The 18,272-nt window shown below is 36.6% G+C and overlaps 1 protein-coding gene across 4 annotated transcripts in view; it reads left to right on the forward strand.

Moving 5' to 3' along the window:
- The window catches only part of FUT9 (fucosyltransferase 9), a 105,942-nt gene extending 95,810 nt beyond the window's left edge, over positions 1 to 10,132 (forward strand). For all 4 annotated transcript variants that reach the window (XM_086876563.1, XM_086876561.1, XM_086876564.1 and 1 more), the window contains one exon: positions 953 to 10,132. In XM_086876563.1, the coding sequence (XP_086732689.1) occupies positions 953 to 2,040 (1,088 nt within the window). In that variant the 3' untranslated portion in view covers positions 2,041 to 10,132. The remainder of the gene's footprint in view (positions 1 to 952) is intronic.
- Positions 10,133 to 18,272: the final 8,140 nt, after the last annotated feature.

An 18,272-nucleotide genomic window follows, 5' to 3' on the forward strand; every position in this document is an offset into this window, starting at 1 on the left:
TGCATGGTTAACTTTTTCTAGTTTTAGAACATCTGTGAGTTCTAGGGCTACATTCAGGATCAAGGGTTAGCAATTAACAACCCCTAACTTTGTTAGGTTTTGCAAGAACCACATGGAAGAGTAGTTCTGGAAAGAGATTGATCACTTCTCAGGAGGAAACAACTAGAGCAAGGATAAAGGAGGCTATGTGAGCTCCTCAGACCTATCTCCCCATGGGATAAAAAATAATATCTCACAACAATGCAGAATATCTTGACTCTTTTAAATTTTAGTATATAAACCCAAAATGAAATATACAAGGACATCTTTTTAATTCATTTCTGTTTATTTTTCTTTATGTGGGAAATATATATGTGGCTGCATAGGAAAATCCTCTACTGGTGCTTCCTCCCCTAGGTATTTTAGGAGTCCCCTGGAGAAGGCATGAATATTCATCGCTATGTAGCCACCAGACATGAACTAGTTTTCTAATAAGAGTCTTATTGATTACACAATTAAAGTTCTAGTCCCTTCCTTTTTCAGTCCTCTAATCCTGTGTCCTCCACATTCACACAAATACAAAAGCAACAAATCTACAGCATGTTACCCTTTATGCAGACACAAGGATAGAATTAAAGGGCAGTTTTGTCTGTCTTCTGTGTTCCAAATGCTTGGCCTAGGTTCTAAGCAAAAAAAAAATTCTCAATATATACTGATTCACCAAGTATGAGACATATTAAAATCCTGCTTTTAATTTGTCAGTGAGCTTTTAATGTGAAGAACAGAAATATTGTCACTTTGTCATGGTGTGCAAGAACCTATGCCCTCTCCACTCAAAGGAAATTTCTGAGGTGGCAATTCAGTTTTATTGAAGTACTTTCTAATGTGATATCTGACGGTTTTAACAGGACATATATATGTAATTTAATATCTGATATTATTTTCTCTCTTTCTCTTGTTTTTTTTTTCTCAGAGCAAATTATGACATCGACATCTAAAGGAATTTTCCGGCCATTTTTTATTATCTTCATTATCCTTGGTTGTTTCATGGCATTTATATTAATTTATATCAAACCAACAAATAGCTGGATTTCTGGTCCTATAGAATCAGCCAGTTCAGTCTTGAAAATGAAGAACTTCTTTTCTTCCAAAACTGATAATCTCAATGAAACTACTGTTTTGATCTGGGTGTGGCCATTTGGTCAGACATTCGATCTAACATCCTGCCAAACCATGTTCAATATCCCTGGGTGCCATCTGACTATTGACCGCTCGCTATATAACAGATCCCATGCTGTTCTCATTCATCACAGAGACATTAGCTGGGATCTGGCTAATTTACCTCAGCAAGCCAGGCCACCATTCCAGAAGTGGATTTGGATGAACTTGGAGTCTCCAACTCACACTCCACAAAAGAGTGGCATTGAACACCTTTTTAACCTGACCCTGACTTACCGGCGTGACTCAGATATCCAGGTGCCTTACGGCTTCATGATGGTTGGTACGAGTTCCTTCACGTTTGAAGTACCAAGTAAGGAGAACTTGGTCTGCTGGGTTGTGAGTAACTGGAACCCTGAGCACGCTCGAGTCAAGTATTACAACGAGCTTAGCAAATACATTGAAATCCACACCTATGGACAAGCCTTCGGAGACTACGTCAACGATAAAAACTTGATTCCAACTATCTCCTCCTGCAAATTCTACCTTTCCTTTGAAAATTCAATCCACAAAGATTACATTACTGAGAAACTTTACAATGCTCTTCTGGCTGGATCAGTACCAGTTGTACTGGGCCCTTCCAGAGAAAATTATGAGAATTACATTCCAGCAGACTCTTTCATACATGTGGAAGATTTTCTCTCCCCCAGAGAGCTGGCAGAATATCTTCTGATGCTTGACAAAAATAACAAGATGTATCTTAGTTATTTCAACTGGAAGAAGGATTTTTCAGTGCACCTTCCTAGGTTCTGGGAATCACATGCATGTCTTGCCTGTGATCATGTGAAAAGACACCAGGAATACAAGTCCATTGGAAATTTAGAAAAATGGTTTTGGAATTAATTTTTGGGGGCTGTGTGTGGGTGTGGGGGTGTGTGTGGGGCTGTGTGCATGTGCGTGCACTTTTTTGAAGAAGACAGAAAGGACTTCAGTCCAAGTGGAGGGAAGGAAAAGAGAAAAAAAGGAAGGAAAAGAGAATCTCATGTCATGGTTTATCAGTTATTTTCTCTTGGCTATCCTATTTATATTTTGTAAGAGATTTAAAAGATCAGCAGCAGCAGTCATCAGCACTCAGTTTCAAATTATAATAGACATAATAATGTGCACTGAAGAGTATTTGATTGCTTATTATAAATTTAAAACAAAATTTTTCACATTTTCTGTGAAACATGTCCCAGTCTGACACTTGAAATAGTAATTTTTAAGATTTTTTATTTTTAACATTATATTTGTTGTTTAACCTATTGTGAAAATTAAAAAAACATTTTTAAATGTCAGAGAAAATTTTAAGAACATAATTTGCTGTTCCAGACAGAAATGTGTGTAATACTTCAAAAGACAGTAAAGTTTCATATGTTCATCTTGCATTTTAAGAGCACAGTAGTGTAAAATACCTAACTCTATGGAGGCGTGATTAATTGCCCCCTTTTTAAGGGTAATGAACCTAGAATTATAGTTTTTTAAATGTATTAGAATAGTAGACAGTCTTTGTGTCTAAAAAATGTTTCCTAACAAATGGTCCCATTATGTTGCTTTAGGAATATATTTCTTCCTGCCCTCTGAAGAAAAAAGAAGTCAGATTTAGAGAAAATTACCAATCCTGGTGACCCAAGCCCAGATTCACCCAATTTTTCAGTGTATTCAAATGCAGCACACCCTTGTCCCTCAAGTATCAATATATCTCAAGTATTTTTAACCTGAACCAGGGCTTTAAGTAGTGTTACACTGAAAGAAACAGATTTTAACAAAGGTGTTCAATTACATCAGTTTCATGCACTGAATTCAGCTGGTAATAATGGATTTTTGGAAGCAGTTTCCTGAGAAATTTTAGAAAGCTCTCTCATATAATTTCTTGAATAATAGTGAATTTTCACCCAATTCTGTAAAGATCTGTTGAATTTTAACTGCAGCTAAACAACCTGATGTTATGACATATAAATGTGGGGAAAAAAATTACTAAGCAGTCAATTTTCTGAAAGAAATTTGCTGAAATTCAGTAAATAAGCTATCAGGCTGACATATAACCTCTCAACTTATTAAGTTAATGAATTTGGAGGGTTGAAAATGTTTTATATGAGAGGTATTAAAAATGCACTCTTTAGAGCAATAACTGCTATCAATATTTTATAATATAAGTAGATTTTTAAGTATTAAATTTGCTCTAATAGAAAATGCAAAGTTGTGATGATTGTCATAACTGTTTAAAATGTCTGCTTTAAACATGAGTCATTTAACTACTTTCTTTCACCTAAGACAAATTTCTGATTGCCAATATGTGCATATGTAGAAAGTTGGTTTAATGCCAAAAATGTATGAGTATGTTTTGGTATCAAATGAAAGCAAATCAGTTTGGATTTTCAGACCAAAGTGCTGCAAATCACACTTGCTACTGGAAAAAAAGAAAAAAAAACCAGAAAGACTTCTGCTTATGAGATGTATAAGACCCTGGTCAAACAAAGCAGTCAATCAAGTAACTGAAATTAAATTTGAAGACAAAAATGTTGCTGCAGTAAGTAAATGAGAGATAAATTATACATATTTAGCATGTCAGATTTTTATTTTGTTTTTATTCCAGGGTGGAAGAGAAACACAGAAGGTTAAAAGAATAATTAGTTAAATTTCTAGAACTCAAAACCCCACTGAAAAGTTATAGAATCACTTCTTCTCTCCCTATGATTTCAAAAGCTGTACCTTGATCCAGCTAGTTTTCAATATACTGTGAATCACCTAAACTCACCAGCATTCTAGTATGCAGCAAGATGAGCTTACCTTGAAAATTAATGCAATACAAGGAAACTGAGTCTTCTAAAAACAAACCTCTGACATGCGTGTAATACAAGTAGTAGTTTATCATTTTGAAGGCAAGTGGCTGTAGCTTATCATCTGTCCTACAGGACATCATAACATTTTGTTTTCAGGAGGACTGTAAAATTCTCAGTGACTGAACATGCCACTGGTTTGGCTCAATAACCTGATTCCCTCAGTGCTGGAATTTGGAAGTTTTTTGCATTGACCTCAGTGAAAGGTGAATGTGTGCAATCCTTTATTTCATTCCTCACTTCAGATCACAAGAGCTGTTCTGTGTGTTAGGAGGCCTTAGGTAGAATCAGACTGGTTTCTTGGCAGCAAGTTCATCTAAGACCTTATAGTAATAACAAGTAAGCATATATAAGATATATGAATTGCTACTACAAATATTGGTCAGTGTATACACAGGAAAGTTTTGAAACAGATGCTGAATTTTAATCTTGTAAGTAATATCTTTACCTCTGTAAGCATGGGACCCAGTCAGCATGGCTAATCTTAGGCTGAGTTTTAAGAAGAGTTTTAAAAACGGTGAAAGTATTTTGATGGAACTGGAAAGAGTGTTGTTCTCTTCACAAGAAGAGAAGCTCCACAGAAGGCTTGTATACATTTCATTCCAGAGACATTGCTAGAATTGCTTCAAGGATTAATAAAACAGGAGAGAAATCTAATCCAGAATTATGCATAACAATCATTACCAATTCATAAAAAATATACATTATGCCTAATGCCTCACTGGCATTCTTGAAGAGTAAGGGCTGGAACAAAATTGAGACAATTTTTTAGGATGTTAAGGTGATCTGCAGGTATCAGGCCTTAAGCAGTTCTGGCTATAAGGATCTTTGTTGACAGAAGATGAAGCATTTTTGGGCATGTCCAGCCTATGTAGAAGCAATGGAAATAAAACATCTGTGCACCATGCATACATAGACTGCCTACCTAGACCTAGACACCTAACTCACCTAAGGCTGCTTTCAGTCTGTGTATGACATTCAGCTTTGTGAGGTCTGTGCTTCCTTTGTAATCTATTCTACTTGAACAGCAAGCGTAAACAGACTCAAATAACAAATCACTGTGAAAGAGAATGAGCAAACTCAACCAAGGGTGAAGGGTAAATTACGTGGGACTAGATAAAATAGGTATTTTGCTTTGGTACCACTGGCAAAACAAGATAATTGTACCAAAAAAGGGAACTAGAAGTTGATAGATCACACCAGTTCTAACTATTTTCTCAACAAATTTCTTTCAGACATTCAGTTTATTTTGTTTGTCAATCCACAGCAGTTTTGAGTTGCACTCATCACAAGCTAACTAAGCAGTCAGCAAAGACAGGGAGTAACCACCATTCTTTCTTCTACAATGGCTTGCTTTGGATGTTTTTAGGCTCTCTGTCATGCACTGGGCTATGAACATTGCTGCCTTTCTCAGTGTGGAAAATAAGACCCAAACCAGATAAAATACTAACTGCACATGCACTGCTACCCCACTGAATGTGAACAGGTGTAAGACAAAACTGGCAGCAGATCCTTCTAAAGCAGTTTTCCTTTCATTTCATAGGCAATACCCATAGGATATCTTGCTTAGTATGAGATTCCCAATCCTTAGTGAATCCTGTTGCCAGTTTCTTTGAATGCCTCTTTCCATATGTCAATACCTACAGTGAGCAAGCAGACTGAGGCCCACAGAAAGTGTGAGACATCCAGCAAATATTTGTCTTTTAAGAAACAGATCAAGTAAAATGAAAGTTGCACTAAGAGAGCATGAATGTGGGGATTTGTAGAGTTCATGCAGACTGAGCAAGATATGGGGAATTGACACCAATGAACACAATAAAGAACAACCTGCTCTCTCTAGATACTCATGTTTGTTTCTCAAAATAGGCTTAAAAAAAACCAACACATAATTTTCTCTCATCTCTAAACAAGCAGTTAAATAACCAATAACTGTTCCTGTTTATTCAAGAATGGGACTCCTGTTGGCCTTGTGTTACCATTTTTATTAGATGCAGAATAACATTCAGGAGGAGAGAGAAGCCTGTCAGTAAGATAATTATATTTCTTATCTAGATACAAAGATCTTTATTCTTATTTTCTTTTTTGATTTATAAGTCCTCATGCAGCAACACTTTCTGGACACAGTTCAAAAAGACCTTAAGAGTATACAGATGACCATGAGACTTAAGCATGTGATAATTTTAAGAACATCTTAAATGCTTTAATGTACTGGGGCTCCAGAGAATATGTTTTCATTGCCTTTAGGAATTGCACCAGAGTGCAATCTATAGACATCAGAGACCAATTTGTGTGGCCTCTTTTGCATCATGTACATAGTGAGCAAAGACTGGCTTAGTACTAAGTGAGTAGTCCACGGAAAACCTTGGATTAATTTGGTTTTGCGGTCTAACCAATAAATCTTGGCCCAACTGTTCTGCTTCAGCATACTAAATGTGCCTACACCAGCTCAGGCCATCTCCTCAACACAGCACCTCAGCTAACAGCCTGCCCTGTGCAGGGTCACTGAACTTATATATGACATAAAGAAGCCAGAGTGGCTGAGGATGCTGAGATAGTATTTCAAGGACTCTCCGAGTATGAAAGCATAAAACCTGGTCATGTCCTAAAATCTGGACTCAGTGTGCCCTACAGAGACTCAGTCTCAGCCAAACCTGATTTTCCTCCGAGGAAAGTATTTGGTTCATTCTAGGTGAGACTGTGAGTAATCACTGTGTGTGCAAAGTGGGAACAAGAGGTGTCTCTGTGTAGGCTGACAAGGAAGCTTCTGACCTATTTAAACCAAGCAGTAAAAATTAAACAAATACTCAAGTGTTTCCTTGGTCAAAACTAGTATGTTATTGAGAGGAGAGTCCAGGGGAAGTACTTGTATACCTACCTATCAGCTGGTGGGCTTTTTCATTAATTTTGCCTGACTTCTGTTTTGGCTTTTTTTTTTTTAAATAAAAGTGATTTTAAAATATTAGAAATCATTCAATATGATTCATACAAGATAGTTATTTCACCTTTATCTTTTGCTTCTTGCTTGGGCGAATCTTCTACCAGAGTTAGCAGGTGATTTGGGATATTCCTATTCTAGTAACAAAGGACTAAGCCAAGGGTGAAGTGGCTTGAGTAAAAAATCCCTGTCATATTCATGGATATCTCCCTTCTAATATTTGAATATCTAGTTAGTGCTATGGCCAGTTCTATGTTTAGAGAATCAATGTAAAAAGCATACTGGTTAGATAGCTCATAAAAGGTACAGAAATACCAATAAATTGATTTAAAAAAAACATGCAGTGGTAATTTTAATTCATAGAACTATTGCTACGGGGTGATACAGATGATAAAACCACCAACTCATGAGAAAGAACTTGGCCTAGAGACATCAACCAGTAGTTTTCCTACTGGAACAAGTCACTTCATTACTCTATTGCAAATGCAATTAATTGGCAATCTTTTGTGTCACCATATTCTGTACACAATTGACTGAAAACAGTCTCTGTGCAGCAAATAGTTCAGATATTCGCTCATGTGGCAGAGGGCCTTTCACCCCCCAGGTTAACAGCCTGAATCATGAGTTAATTTCTACAGACCACTGTTGGGCACCCTCTAGTAGATGATTCTGTGTTCTCAGGTTTTGCACTGCTGCTTTCAGCCAAGGAAGGCAAAGAAGATGAGCTGAGACTCATCTGACACACTGTGCTTATCATGGCACACTCACAGGGTAGCTGAAGACACTCTCACTCCTGTAGCCTATTCCCTGTAGCCTGTTTATGAGAATGCAGAAGACTTTGCTATTCCAAGGAATAAGAGAATTAGCATTTTTTTCAGGTGTGGTGCCAGTCTGTACAAATTTTGTACAAATGAATTACTGATACTTGGGGGAGCTCCTCATTAACATTCTTAAGTAAATAATTAGCAGGAAAATCATTTAATCACTGCAAATTGGCAGCAAAAGCAACTGTTTGCTATTCTTTATTATGAATTAGTCCAGTGGAAAAGAGGATTTTGATGAAACTTTATCCCCCTGGCTTGATATAGCCTGGTTGGATCCAGATATAGAAACATGTTTGACAGCAAAATTTGAAAATTATATGGTAAACCAACATATATATATATATATGTTGGGACAAATTTCCTATGGAACCTTGAGACGGTAAATAAGCAGTTTAAAAGTCACCAGATGGCAAATTGTCCCATCAACCCTTTTCTTTATAACATCATAAGAAAAGCCAGCCTGATATATGTTGTTCAGCAAATAATTACAAAATGTACATTTTCTTTGCAGCTTTGTGATACACATAAGAGCTGAGATAAAAAAGTTTGGAAAGGTAACTCCCTTGGTGCAATTTAATGTTTAAAAGAATTCGTGGATACACTGAGAAGAAGCAAGTGAGAAGCTTTTCCATCTATACAAAATCCTAATGTGCCAAACTGTTTCCAGTGAATGAACAAAACAGTCAAATATACTTTTTATTAGGATTTGCAAAATCTTCTATTAACGCACTGTAATTTTGCACTATTTTGTAAGAAAATTTTAAAAAAAGGAAAAAGAAAAAAGGAACTGAAAAAGAAACTGAAGAAAAATCTAAAAATAGATGCCAAATGTATAGTTTGTAAAATACTATTTTTCTGATATAAGGTGTCATTACATTGTGAATCTAACTGTGTTATTGTAAACTGTGAAAAATGTGATGTTCTGTTGTGACACAGCCTATGAAGGGCCATTTCTAACACAGATTATTCACCTGGACTTGTTTATATGAAACATATTCATAAATCTGAGATCACTTTTATACTTATTTTTTGTAGACTATTTTTCCACATTTGCAACACAACTGTTATTTTATATCAAACATTAATTTTGCTTTAAAATATTATTTGAATAGGTGGGTGAGTGTCTTAAATGTGCCAGAGATTCAAATCTGTAACAGGGATAATTCAGAAACTATTCTTTGCCAAACTGTAATGCTACTAAAATCAATGATGTTTTGTTGAAAAATAGGCTCACTGTCAATAAACATAAGTTTCTAGTTCAATAATGATGACAATGTCACATTTTCTAGGATAAATGCCTGGTAGTTACGAGCTGCATTTCCCTGCTGTCTTTGTGTGTGTTTAGGAAACAAAACTGTGTGCCATAGTTGAACAACTTAGATATTCAGTCATATAAATAACGTGCCATGGATTTGACCTCAGAGGTACATTAATGAGGATTAGGGAAAAAAAACAGAACAAGGTGTTTGTCCTGATTCAATGTGATGGGCCACATGAAAATGGGCTGGTTGTCAAGGCAGGACTGGGAGAGTAAGTTCTGTACATAGAAGCATGGGGACTACATTTATTGTGTTAGTGCAAGATCAGGACCAAAGTCCCTTTCTAGTACATTTGAACTTACACACATAACACCGAGTGAGATTTGATAGGAACCCTTTCTTCATGTTCCCAGCTAATGATATTCCTTGTACTGACAACTTTTATGTGTTTTATAGAGTATATATATATATATAATGCATAAATTCATGCATAAGAAAGAGTAACCATGGCAAACTAAATCTTAATAAAAATAATATAAATCATTCTTACCTGCAGGCACATTTTAAGATGCCATGCTGAAAGATCTTGTAAAAAGCTGTATTTTTTATTTATTAGTGATTGTATATTTTGCCCCATGATCTAGATATTTTATATCAGGGAGTCTACCAAAAACCAGTTTTTTGTTCCCTTTGAACACTACCCTCACCCTGAGATGCATCTGGAAAATGTAGAGGTCAACCACTGATGCTTTGTGGTATTTTTTTTAATATGATGTTGTTGTTGAACTTTCTTCTGATCACCTATAGCTATATTCAGAGTTTTCAACATCATTTACCTGCAGACTGAAGATACCTACTGAATGAAACTACAGGTTACCATAATTATTTCAGAGACTTTCACTCTTTATGTGAAATTAATATTTCAGAACACTGATTCCAAGATGGTTAACGAGCAGCTCATTGACTCTTATTTATTGAGCACTGGAATTCTCCCTAAAGGATAAACACTGAATCATGTAAATAATAGTGCTCTATTATAAGCCTAACAAAATATTGTAATAGGTATATTTAAAATAAAAAGAGAACATTCCAAGTGTACTATAGTCTTTGATCATTATTTTATAGGTCTGATGTCACCCTTTTTCTTCCTGTGATATTTCTCATCAAGAGCCTGATCTGAAGATTGTTGCTACTCATAACCATGACTTCTGGCAAAGATCTCACAAGGAGAATTTTGGTTCTTTTAAAGCTGTTGCAGATGAAATTCCTGTGAGTGCTCAGGGTCAGACTGAATTCATACAGACTGTCATATGAGTTTACTATGTGCAGCCACCAGCATAGATGAATTAAGATGATACTATAATTGAAGTTCAATGATCTTTATTTTTTTTCTGAGGAGTGGAATAGTAATTTACATTTCATTGCTTTATCTACTATTTGCAGAGGTTAACTGTATCTAAAATCAAAAATGGTTAAAACAATGGTGTCAGTTTTATTTCTAAATATATATGCAAACAATGGAAATAGCTGCCATTGAAATAAATGTAATAAATAATGCAGTATTTGCAGTAGAAAAGATCATCTGGTCACAGCAATTTCAGTTTATCCAAGACATAATGTTATATCTGACTGCTGTGCAGTTTGAAGAATAGGTTAGAGTTCTTAAAAAATCATTTTCCTTTCTATCAGACAGGCAAATTTACTTTACTCCTGAGATGAAAAAAACTTTGTTAATTTAGATCCATTTTTTTAAAATTTTATTTAACTCTTTCCATTTAATTAGAGGAAAGTTATCATCATCTTGAGCTCATCTTTGACAAGTACAGAGACAGACTGACTTTTCAATAGTACATGTGACAGAAGTCCCTGCCACATTTCACACAGACACACACACACACACACCTCTTTCATATTCTTACATTCAAATTCCACTTTGAAAATTCAATCTAGGGCAGAACATACAATTTTCTGTCTTTAAAACAGGCCTTTTTCCTTAAATTATCCATTTCTACTTCCTCTCACAAACTTCCTCTGGATATGCCAACAAAACCTTGTGTGTTTGGAAAGCCAGGTCTCTGCCCTGAATGCCTGAAGCAGTCAGCTTAATGATATGCTTCTGCAAGCACAGCACTGAAGTGAAAGCTGAGAGAGAAAAGGGTCAGGCACAGAAGGTGTGCAGGTTTCTACCCCTGCCAGCAATAGCGTGCTATTACAGACTCGGAAACTACATCTCTGGGTGATAAGGCTGCTGTTGGCACAACTTCTTCATGCAGTGAAACAAGCAGCAAGCTTTTCATAAGCTCTACACAGGCTGATACTTCAGCACAAAACACTTCATTGAAACAAGTGTGCTGCTGGTGAGCCTGAGACTAGGCTAGCACCACTCTAAATACAAGATACTCCATGACAGCTCTCACACAGACTAAAACAGAAGCCTCCTTTCAAGAAATAGATCCTCTCAACATATATTTTAGTTCTGATAAATCCTTTGCATAGAATAACAAGTCTTTAGACCAAAGACCTGGGGGTAGCTTAATATACCTCAGAACAGGTTTCTACAGGTAAGTGTAAAGAGGAGCATTGAATTCCTAAATTTCTAGTGTATAAAAGGTAGTCACAAGTTTGAAAAACCATGGAGTCTGAGAGTAACTCAGCTCACCTACTCAATATTTTCATCTTTAATCCCATCTAAGATCACATTAACAAAACACATAATGGCTTGCAGCTCAATAACAATTGTTATTACAATTGATTTTGATACATAATGAATCAGAAGAAGGATGGAAAATAAAACTGCCTGTATTGAAATGTGAAGAATTATCAGGTTTCATTTTCCAGACAAAAGCAGTTGTTTGTGATGTTTTAATTGATGGTTTTATGAAAGATCAAAATTACTCTCAAAATTCCAGTCTTTAATCAAAAATTTAAGATTTCAGTAATTGCTAAATAAAATTAATTTGAGAAATCTCATACTAATTTTAACACTTTTCCCTGAAACACTTCTTTTTCCTAATAGAGTTTGTTTTTCTATGACAGGATGCTTGAATAAAGAAAATACCATCAACTGCATTTTTATTATTCTCTTGGCTTCTGTCATCTAAATTCTCTCATGTGTGAAGAACACATACTCAGTGGGATATAGTTAATCAGTATGGAAGGGTTGAAAATGGTTTCAAAATAATTTCAGTATAGTCACAGACTGTTCCTATACCACTATTATGTTATTCTTGCAATAGGAGCAATCATTTAATGACTGATTTCCAGCTTTCAGACATACACACTGCCAAGTTATGAACTTCACTCTGCTTTTTAAGCTGCCCAGTCCTGTTACAACAATTTCTGATACTTGTTGACATTCTGTTCCACTTATATCTATGTGGTTTCCTCAGACATATCATGCCCCGTCCTTCGACACCGACTGTGTATCTTTACATTCTCTGTCTGCATTTTGGCATTAAAAAAAAATAAATCTATTTCCAGCTACAAATACAAGGCTCTGTAACCTTGAAGTAGTGAGCCCTACACCCTCATGCCAATGCCCCTTCCTTGTCACTGAATTAGATTTAATTCACATTAAGTTTAACACACTGGAATGAAATGCAACAAAGTACATGGGCAATCGGGTGATTTTTAATCAGTTCTGCTAGTCAAAAAAAACCATATTGCACTGCAATCAGGTGGATGTAACAATTACATCCAGAGTGGTGCCTTTACCCTTGAAACCTTTTATTCAAACGTAGATCCAAGGTGTCATGTGGTTATACCGTACCAGGCTGAGTCCTGAGCTCAAAGACAGCAAGTGATGCTGAAGGGACAGACCAATAGCACAGGATAATCATTCAGGCAGTTATCCAATACTCCCTGATTGAGAGGAGTATAAAACAACCAAAATACACGTAGGCATACCATATAATTTACTACAGTGATATCTGCCTGCACAGATAGGCTCTGTTTTTGTAGAGCAGAGTTTATCAGCTCTGTCTCAGCACAGCTCTTGAGTCTCAGTCTAGGATCTGTCTGGCACTTCTGGCTTCTTTAAATCCTTGGAACTCTCCAGCACCCTGGACAAACTCCCCAGAAATAATGAAGTGCAGATGCTTCTCTGAGCATTCCTGAGAGCTGGACAGCACTGCCTGGTGTACAGGATTAATCCTGTAGGTCACCTATTAGCCATATGAGAGCTAGATCAACAGGAGAATGTGTTCAAAAAGTGCATATTTCTTTGTTTCCATTATTTTTCATTATCTTTCATGTTGAATGTCTGAAAAAATCTTTTATCTTACTTTTTTTTTATATTAAAAAGCTCTGTAAGCAATAGCACTTAATATGATCACTCAAAACCTCTTACAAAAACTACAGAATTGAAACCTTAATCTTTGCAGTGATTTTACATATCTCTGATGCATTAAATTTTAGTTTGCATGCAAGATGAATGTATTTGCAGATAAACATATTGTATAGCAAGGCAGAGCTCATTTACCTTTTTTGTAAGACTCAGATATGTATTTGTAAATCAAAATATAGTTTATGAGCTCTATCTTATCAGCAAAAATATGCAGGAATGTGCACCAAAATAATTCTCACAGCCACCAGTCCCATTCAACCAAAGAGATCAAAGAGCTGGTGAAATAGATCTGACCCTTCAGCATCTATAAAAATGTTTTTCTTTGATGTTGCAAATTGTAGGCTTAAATGGTTTTGAGACTCTTTCCACACTTATGTAAAGCATCTGGACAAGTGTTTTCAGAATTATGGCTTTTACTTTCCAGAAAAACTGGTGCCTTGCATAAATATTTTATTTTATAAATATATTTTCTTTTTATATAAAATTTATTATATAAATATCATGTTTTCATCCTTGCATTGAAGAACGGAGGCAGAGTTGATGAGTGACATTACACTTGAGCTGTCTGGGTTGTCTGCACAGCCCACTGCAGTCATGAGCACAGTGAAGGAGCTCAGCTGTTGTACAGCATGGCTGTACAAAAATACAAACCCCTGTCTGCACTGGCCCAGCCAAGCAACCTCCCTTCAAACCATTGCACTTTTGCAAGGGATCTGTTAAACCTTTCAACTCTTAAAGATCTCTAGAATCATCCATGAAAGTTAGTCAGAAAACAGGCTTTAGGCACTATTCTAAATTTCTTAATCCATAACGAAAGGTGTGACTAAGTCACTTGGGAGCACCTCCCTGGGGTGGATATTAATGCATACTTTTACAGTTCACCACTGTAACATTAATAAAGTTGTCTCAAAATTCTTCTCTTAAACTCTCAGCACAATCCTTTTAAGACAACTATAACGTGTCATCAGTGCAACATTTAAGGTTTTGGAAAACCCTTAGTGAAGAGAGCTGTCTTCTTCCTACCAATTGGTTTCCTATTAGACTTCTGTCTTTTTTATACAGTTGCTGGCAACATCATACGGAAGTTTTAAGACTTGACTGGAAAGGACACATTCTATGCCAGGACACCCAGAACTAGCAATTCTCAGCAAATCTGAGTGTAAAATTCATAGTTACACTTAAAATTACTTTTGAAAGCGTTTTGCTGCTCTAATCTCAGCTTCTTAAGTCAGAACATTCCTTCTCATGAAAGCCCATCTCATCTTGTGAAAGAACTGCTCTTCATCTTAGGAGGGAAAATACTTTACTGCTCCCTTAAGTTTAGGCTCATGATGTGCTTCCATAGTGTTGCATCCCATCTCCATTTTTAGTTTATTCTTCCATTTGCTTTCCACATCATGGGTTTGTCATCTCCTGATATTCTTAGCTGCTAGGAGGAATTTATCCTTCCTGAATCTGAGTGACTGGACACCTACACAGTGCTTAAGATGCTTGGTAATACTAGCTTCTATATTTCAAAAATAGTTGATAACTTTACCATCTTCCTCCTCAAGGGAGACCCTTATTGGTGGTGTCTTGGGTCCTGTAGTAGTTTCTTATTGTTCTCCCAATGGCTGATTGCTTAGTTTGAGGACATTTCCCAATTACATTCCTTTAAGAGTTTCTCAGTCACTTATTCCCACTACAGGAGAATTCCCTTCATTCATTTACCAGCTCAGCACCCTAATGTTATCTAAAACTATTAGATAGCTTTTGTTTTCCCAATTTAACATATTAGCATAATATAATTGCAATTACTTGTGAAGTCCAGAAACATTAATTTCAAGACATTGTTGATTTCGTTGTTCTAATATCTTCATTGAATGACGCTACACCCCATGGACAGAAGAATACATGGCTAATAACTTTGTTATCTCCTCTGAAGCTAATTGCTTCTGTGGGTTTTCATTCATAATGTGCTCTGGTTCTGAAAAGTTTCTCAAAATATCCCACTTCACCATTATTTTTTTAAGCCAGAAAATATGGTTCTCTTCCTCACTCTGTTTACCAAAAATAACAATGTCCCTCCACATGAGTCTTTCAGCAAAGCTTATCAGCAGCCTCATCCTCTTAACATATATTCCTTTTAAGATGCTCTAGCAGAAGAAGCAATGAAGCCTAGTTTATGAATTCAGGTCTTGTAGTTGGATTCTCTAGCATATAATTAGGCATGATGTCTGATTAAAGCTTTACTCACAATTAGGGCACTCATAATAGTTCTCTACTGTGGATTCCCTCATGTCTCTGGGGGGTTGCATTCATAAATCAGGTTCTCTTTCAGAAAGGAGACTTTAGAGGTCTGCTTGGAGTATTCCATTGTCCATTTTGATGAACATAATGTGAACATATTATCTTTCCGTCTACTAACACCACAAAATCATCTAATATGCTGATAAGTTATGAAGTGTGAAACAGGGTGGAATAAAGGGAAACACAGGCATACACAAGCAGAGAAGGAGAGAAAGTAATCACTCAAGCCTCATATCCTTAGGGAATATCTAATATGTCTAATTCTGATACATATCTCCTTCTACCATACATCAGTATAAATATGTGCCATTTTTACACATTTAGAGAAATGCACGTTCAACCATTCACCCTCCATGTAACATGAAAGACAAAGCCAGGCTCTGTGCTGAAACAACTGCTGCTTCACTTGTAACCCAATTTCAAACCTTTCCCTTCTTCAGACTGTCTTGATTTTGCAAATTTCACATAAAGCTCTTTTCACACAATATTTTTCTTGTCTCACATACAAAAGCTCTGTTTCTCAAATGTCCAGATAAAATGTTTTAAACATGAGAATGACAGCTAAGAATTTTTGCTAAAGGACAACCATTTCCCAACTGTTCACTCAAACACAAGCTGCTCACAAATAAGCATTCAGCCAAACAGCCATTTAAAAATGATTCTTCGGCAGCCTACGATATTGTACATTTGGACATCTGCTTGTGTCTGTTCCTGGAGACAGCCCACCCGGCTGGAGAGAGTCCTAGTCCACCCAGTTTGATCCTTATGTTGTCACACAAAAGGCCCATGGTGAGCTTTCCATGACAGCATCTTAAAACTGCCCCACAGGTAGCCAGTGCTTTTCATTCTGGAGACCAATGTCAGCACCACGCACACTGGCCAACTTCTAAAATCCCTGCTTTAGATATTCAGCAGTGTGCACTCCTCAGGCATCCCCAGCAACATGCACCTCTTTTGGTCAGCCTCAGACATGGAAGCAGGTGGCAGAGCTGAGTAACAGCATGGTTTATCTCAAAGGAAGACTCTTGAGTGAGTCAATTGAAAGCTTACCTGCCTGCACCTGCAGAAGTGCTAAATAACTTGCTGCCAGGAACAAGCCAACTGCACATCTTAGAGACAGCAGTGTGTGGATAGGGCTGCCTCACTACTACTGTCAGCATCGTGACATTGTTGATGGAATCATCAGTAGAATTCTTGGTCCTTTTCTGTAAAATATGGGCCTGTTTCTGTTAACAAATTCCAGAGCCAGCATTAGCCTCCTGGAGCCATAGATGAGTGAAAGATACTGTTCTCTCAGTCCTCTCATAATTGCCAGAAGACTCATCCTTGCTTGGCTCTATGGACTGCCACAACTTTTGACCCCACAGAAATTCTTTCTCAGCCTGCACCTAAGGCAACTGAGGAATGCACAAATCTCTCTTAAATCTGTTTTTGGTGAAACTATGGGCCAAATATTCAAATGTAGATACAGACAGTGAGAATCAGATACTCAAGGTCACTTTTTCCATCACATCCCAGGCCTTGTAGTATGTCATAAAATCCAGGTTGATGTATATGTTACATTGCTAGAGAGATCTAGATAACTACATTATTGTAGTGAACCCTGCCCCCACTTATGCTTCAGACTACCTGCTGCCCTCCCATAGCATATTTCAGGAGTCATCTCATGCCAAGAGGCACTTAATGTGTGACTATTCTCTTCTGAAGGATAGGTTTGATTGGTGTGGACACACATATGGCTGCTGTAGTTAGTCCAAGAGAATAGTCATGGAGATATTTCTCTAGTAAAATGCAGATAAATTGAAAGTTACACTTTAGATTTAAGCATTTAATACTTTGTACCTATTTAAATTCGTGAACAGTCATTCTCATGAACTAAAACAGTATCACATCCCACCACCTGCAAAAGGCATTGTCATACTCTCTAGGAATGGTAATCATGTTATGCTAAAGGAGCCATAAACTCAATTTAGGAAAAATCTTTTTCCGTTACAGTTCAACGCATGATCAGTTTGGCAGAGTTCTAACAATTTACCTTCCTGTATTTAACTTGAATTTCCTCCTTTTTAGTGGCAATTCCTCCTTAATGAGACCAAAATTTTTTACAACTGGCATGACATAAAATGTGAACTTAATCTATGTCTAAATTTTGTGCTGTTTGATGACCTCACTCACCTTGATTACTATGAAAGCCCTCCTGCAGAGTTCAAATGTGCAAGAGTGAACTCAATCTTTTTCAGGTATTTTGAGAATTCATAGCTCTTGATTAAATAGTTCATTCATTAAACCACAGCACACAATATCTATTCAGGCAAAAAGGATAGCTTCCATATAACTGAAATAGAAGGCAAGATTCTGTACATATTTCCAAATACAAGCTGCATAGAACAGGAACTGGTAGTCAAGAGAAATATCAAAGCAAGCAGAAGAAATTTGGCTTTTCTTATAAGTAAAATTGTGCTAAAATTCCTTGAACTTTGGGACACATTTTTACCAAACTGGGACTGAATATATTTGTAGAAGCATAAGAGAAATGCACCATGGCAGATCAAATGACTGGCATGGAAGAATTTTAATGAACCAAATGAATATTTGCATGTTTGC

The sequence above is a fragment of the Cyanistes caeruleus genome, chromosome 2, assembly GCF_971803275.1.
Source record: "Cyanistes caeruleus chromosome 2, bCyaCae1.hap1.1, whole genome shotgun sequence".
Taxonomy (NCBI): Eukaryota; Metazoa; Chordata; class Aves; order Passeriformes; family Paridae; genus Cyanistes; species Cyanistes caeruleus.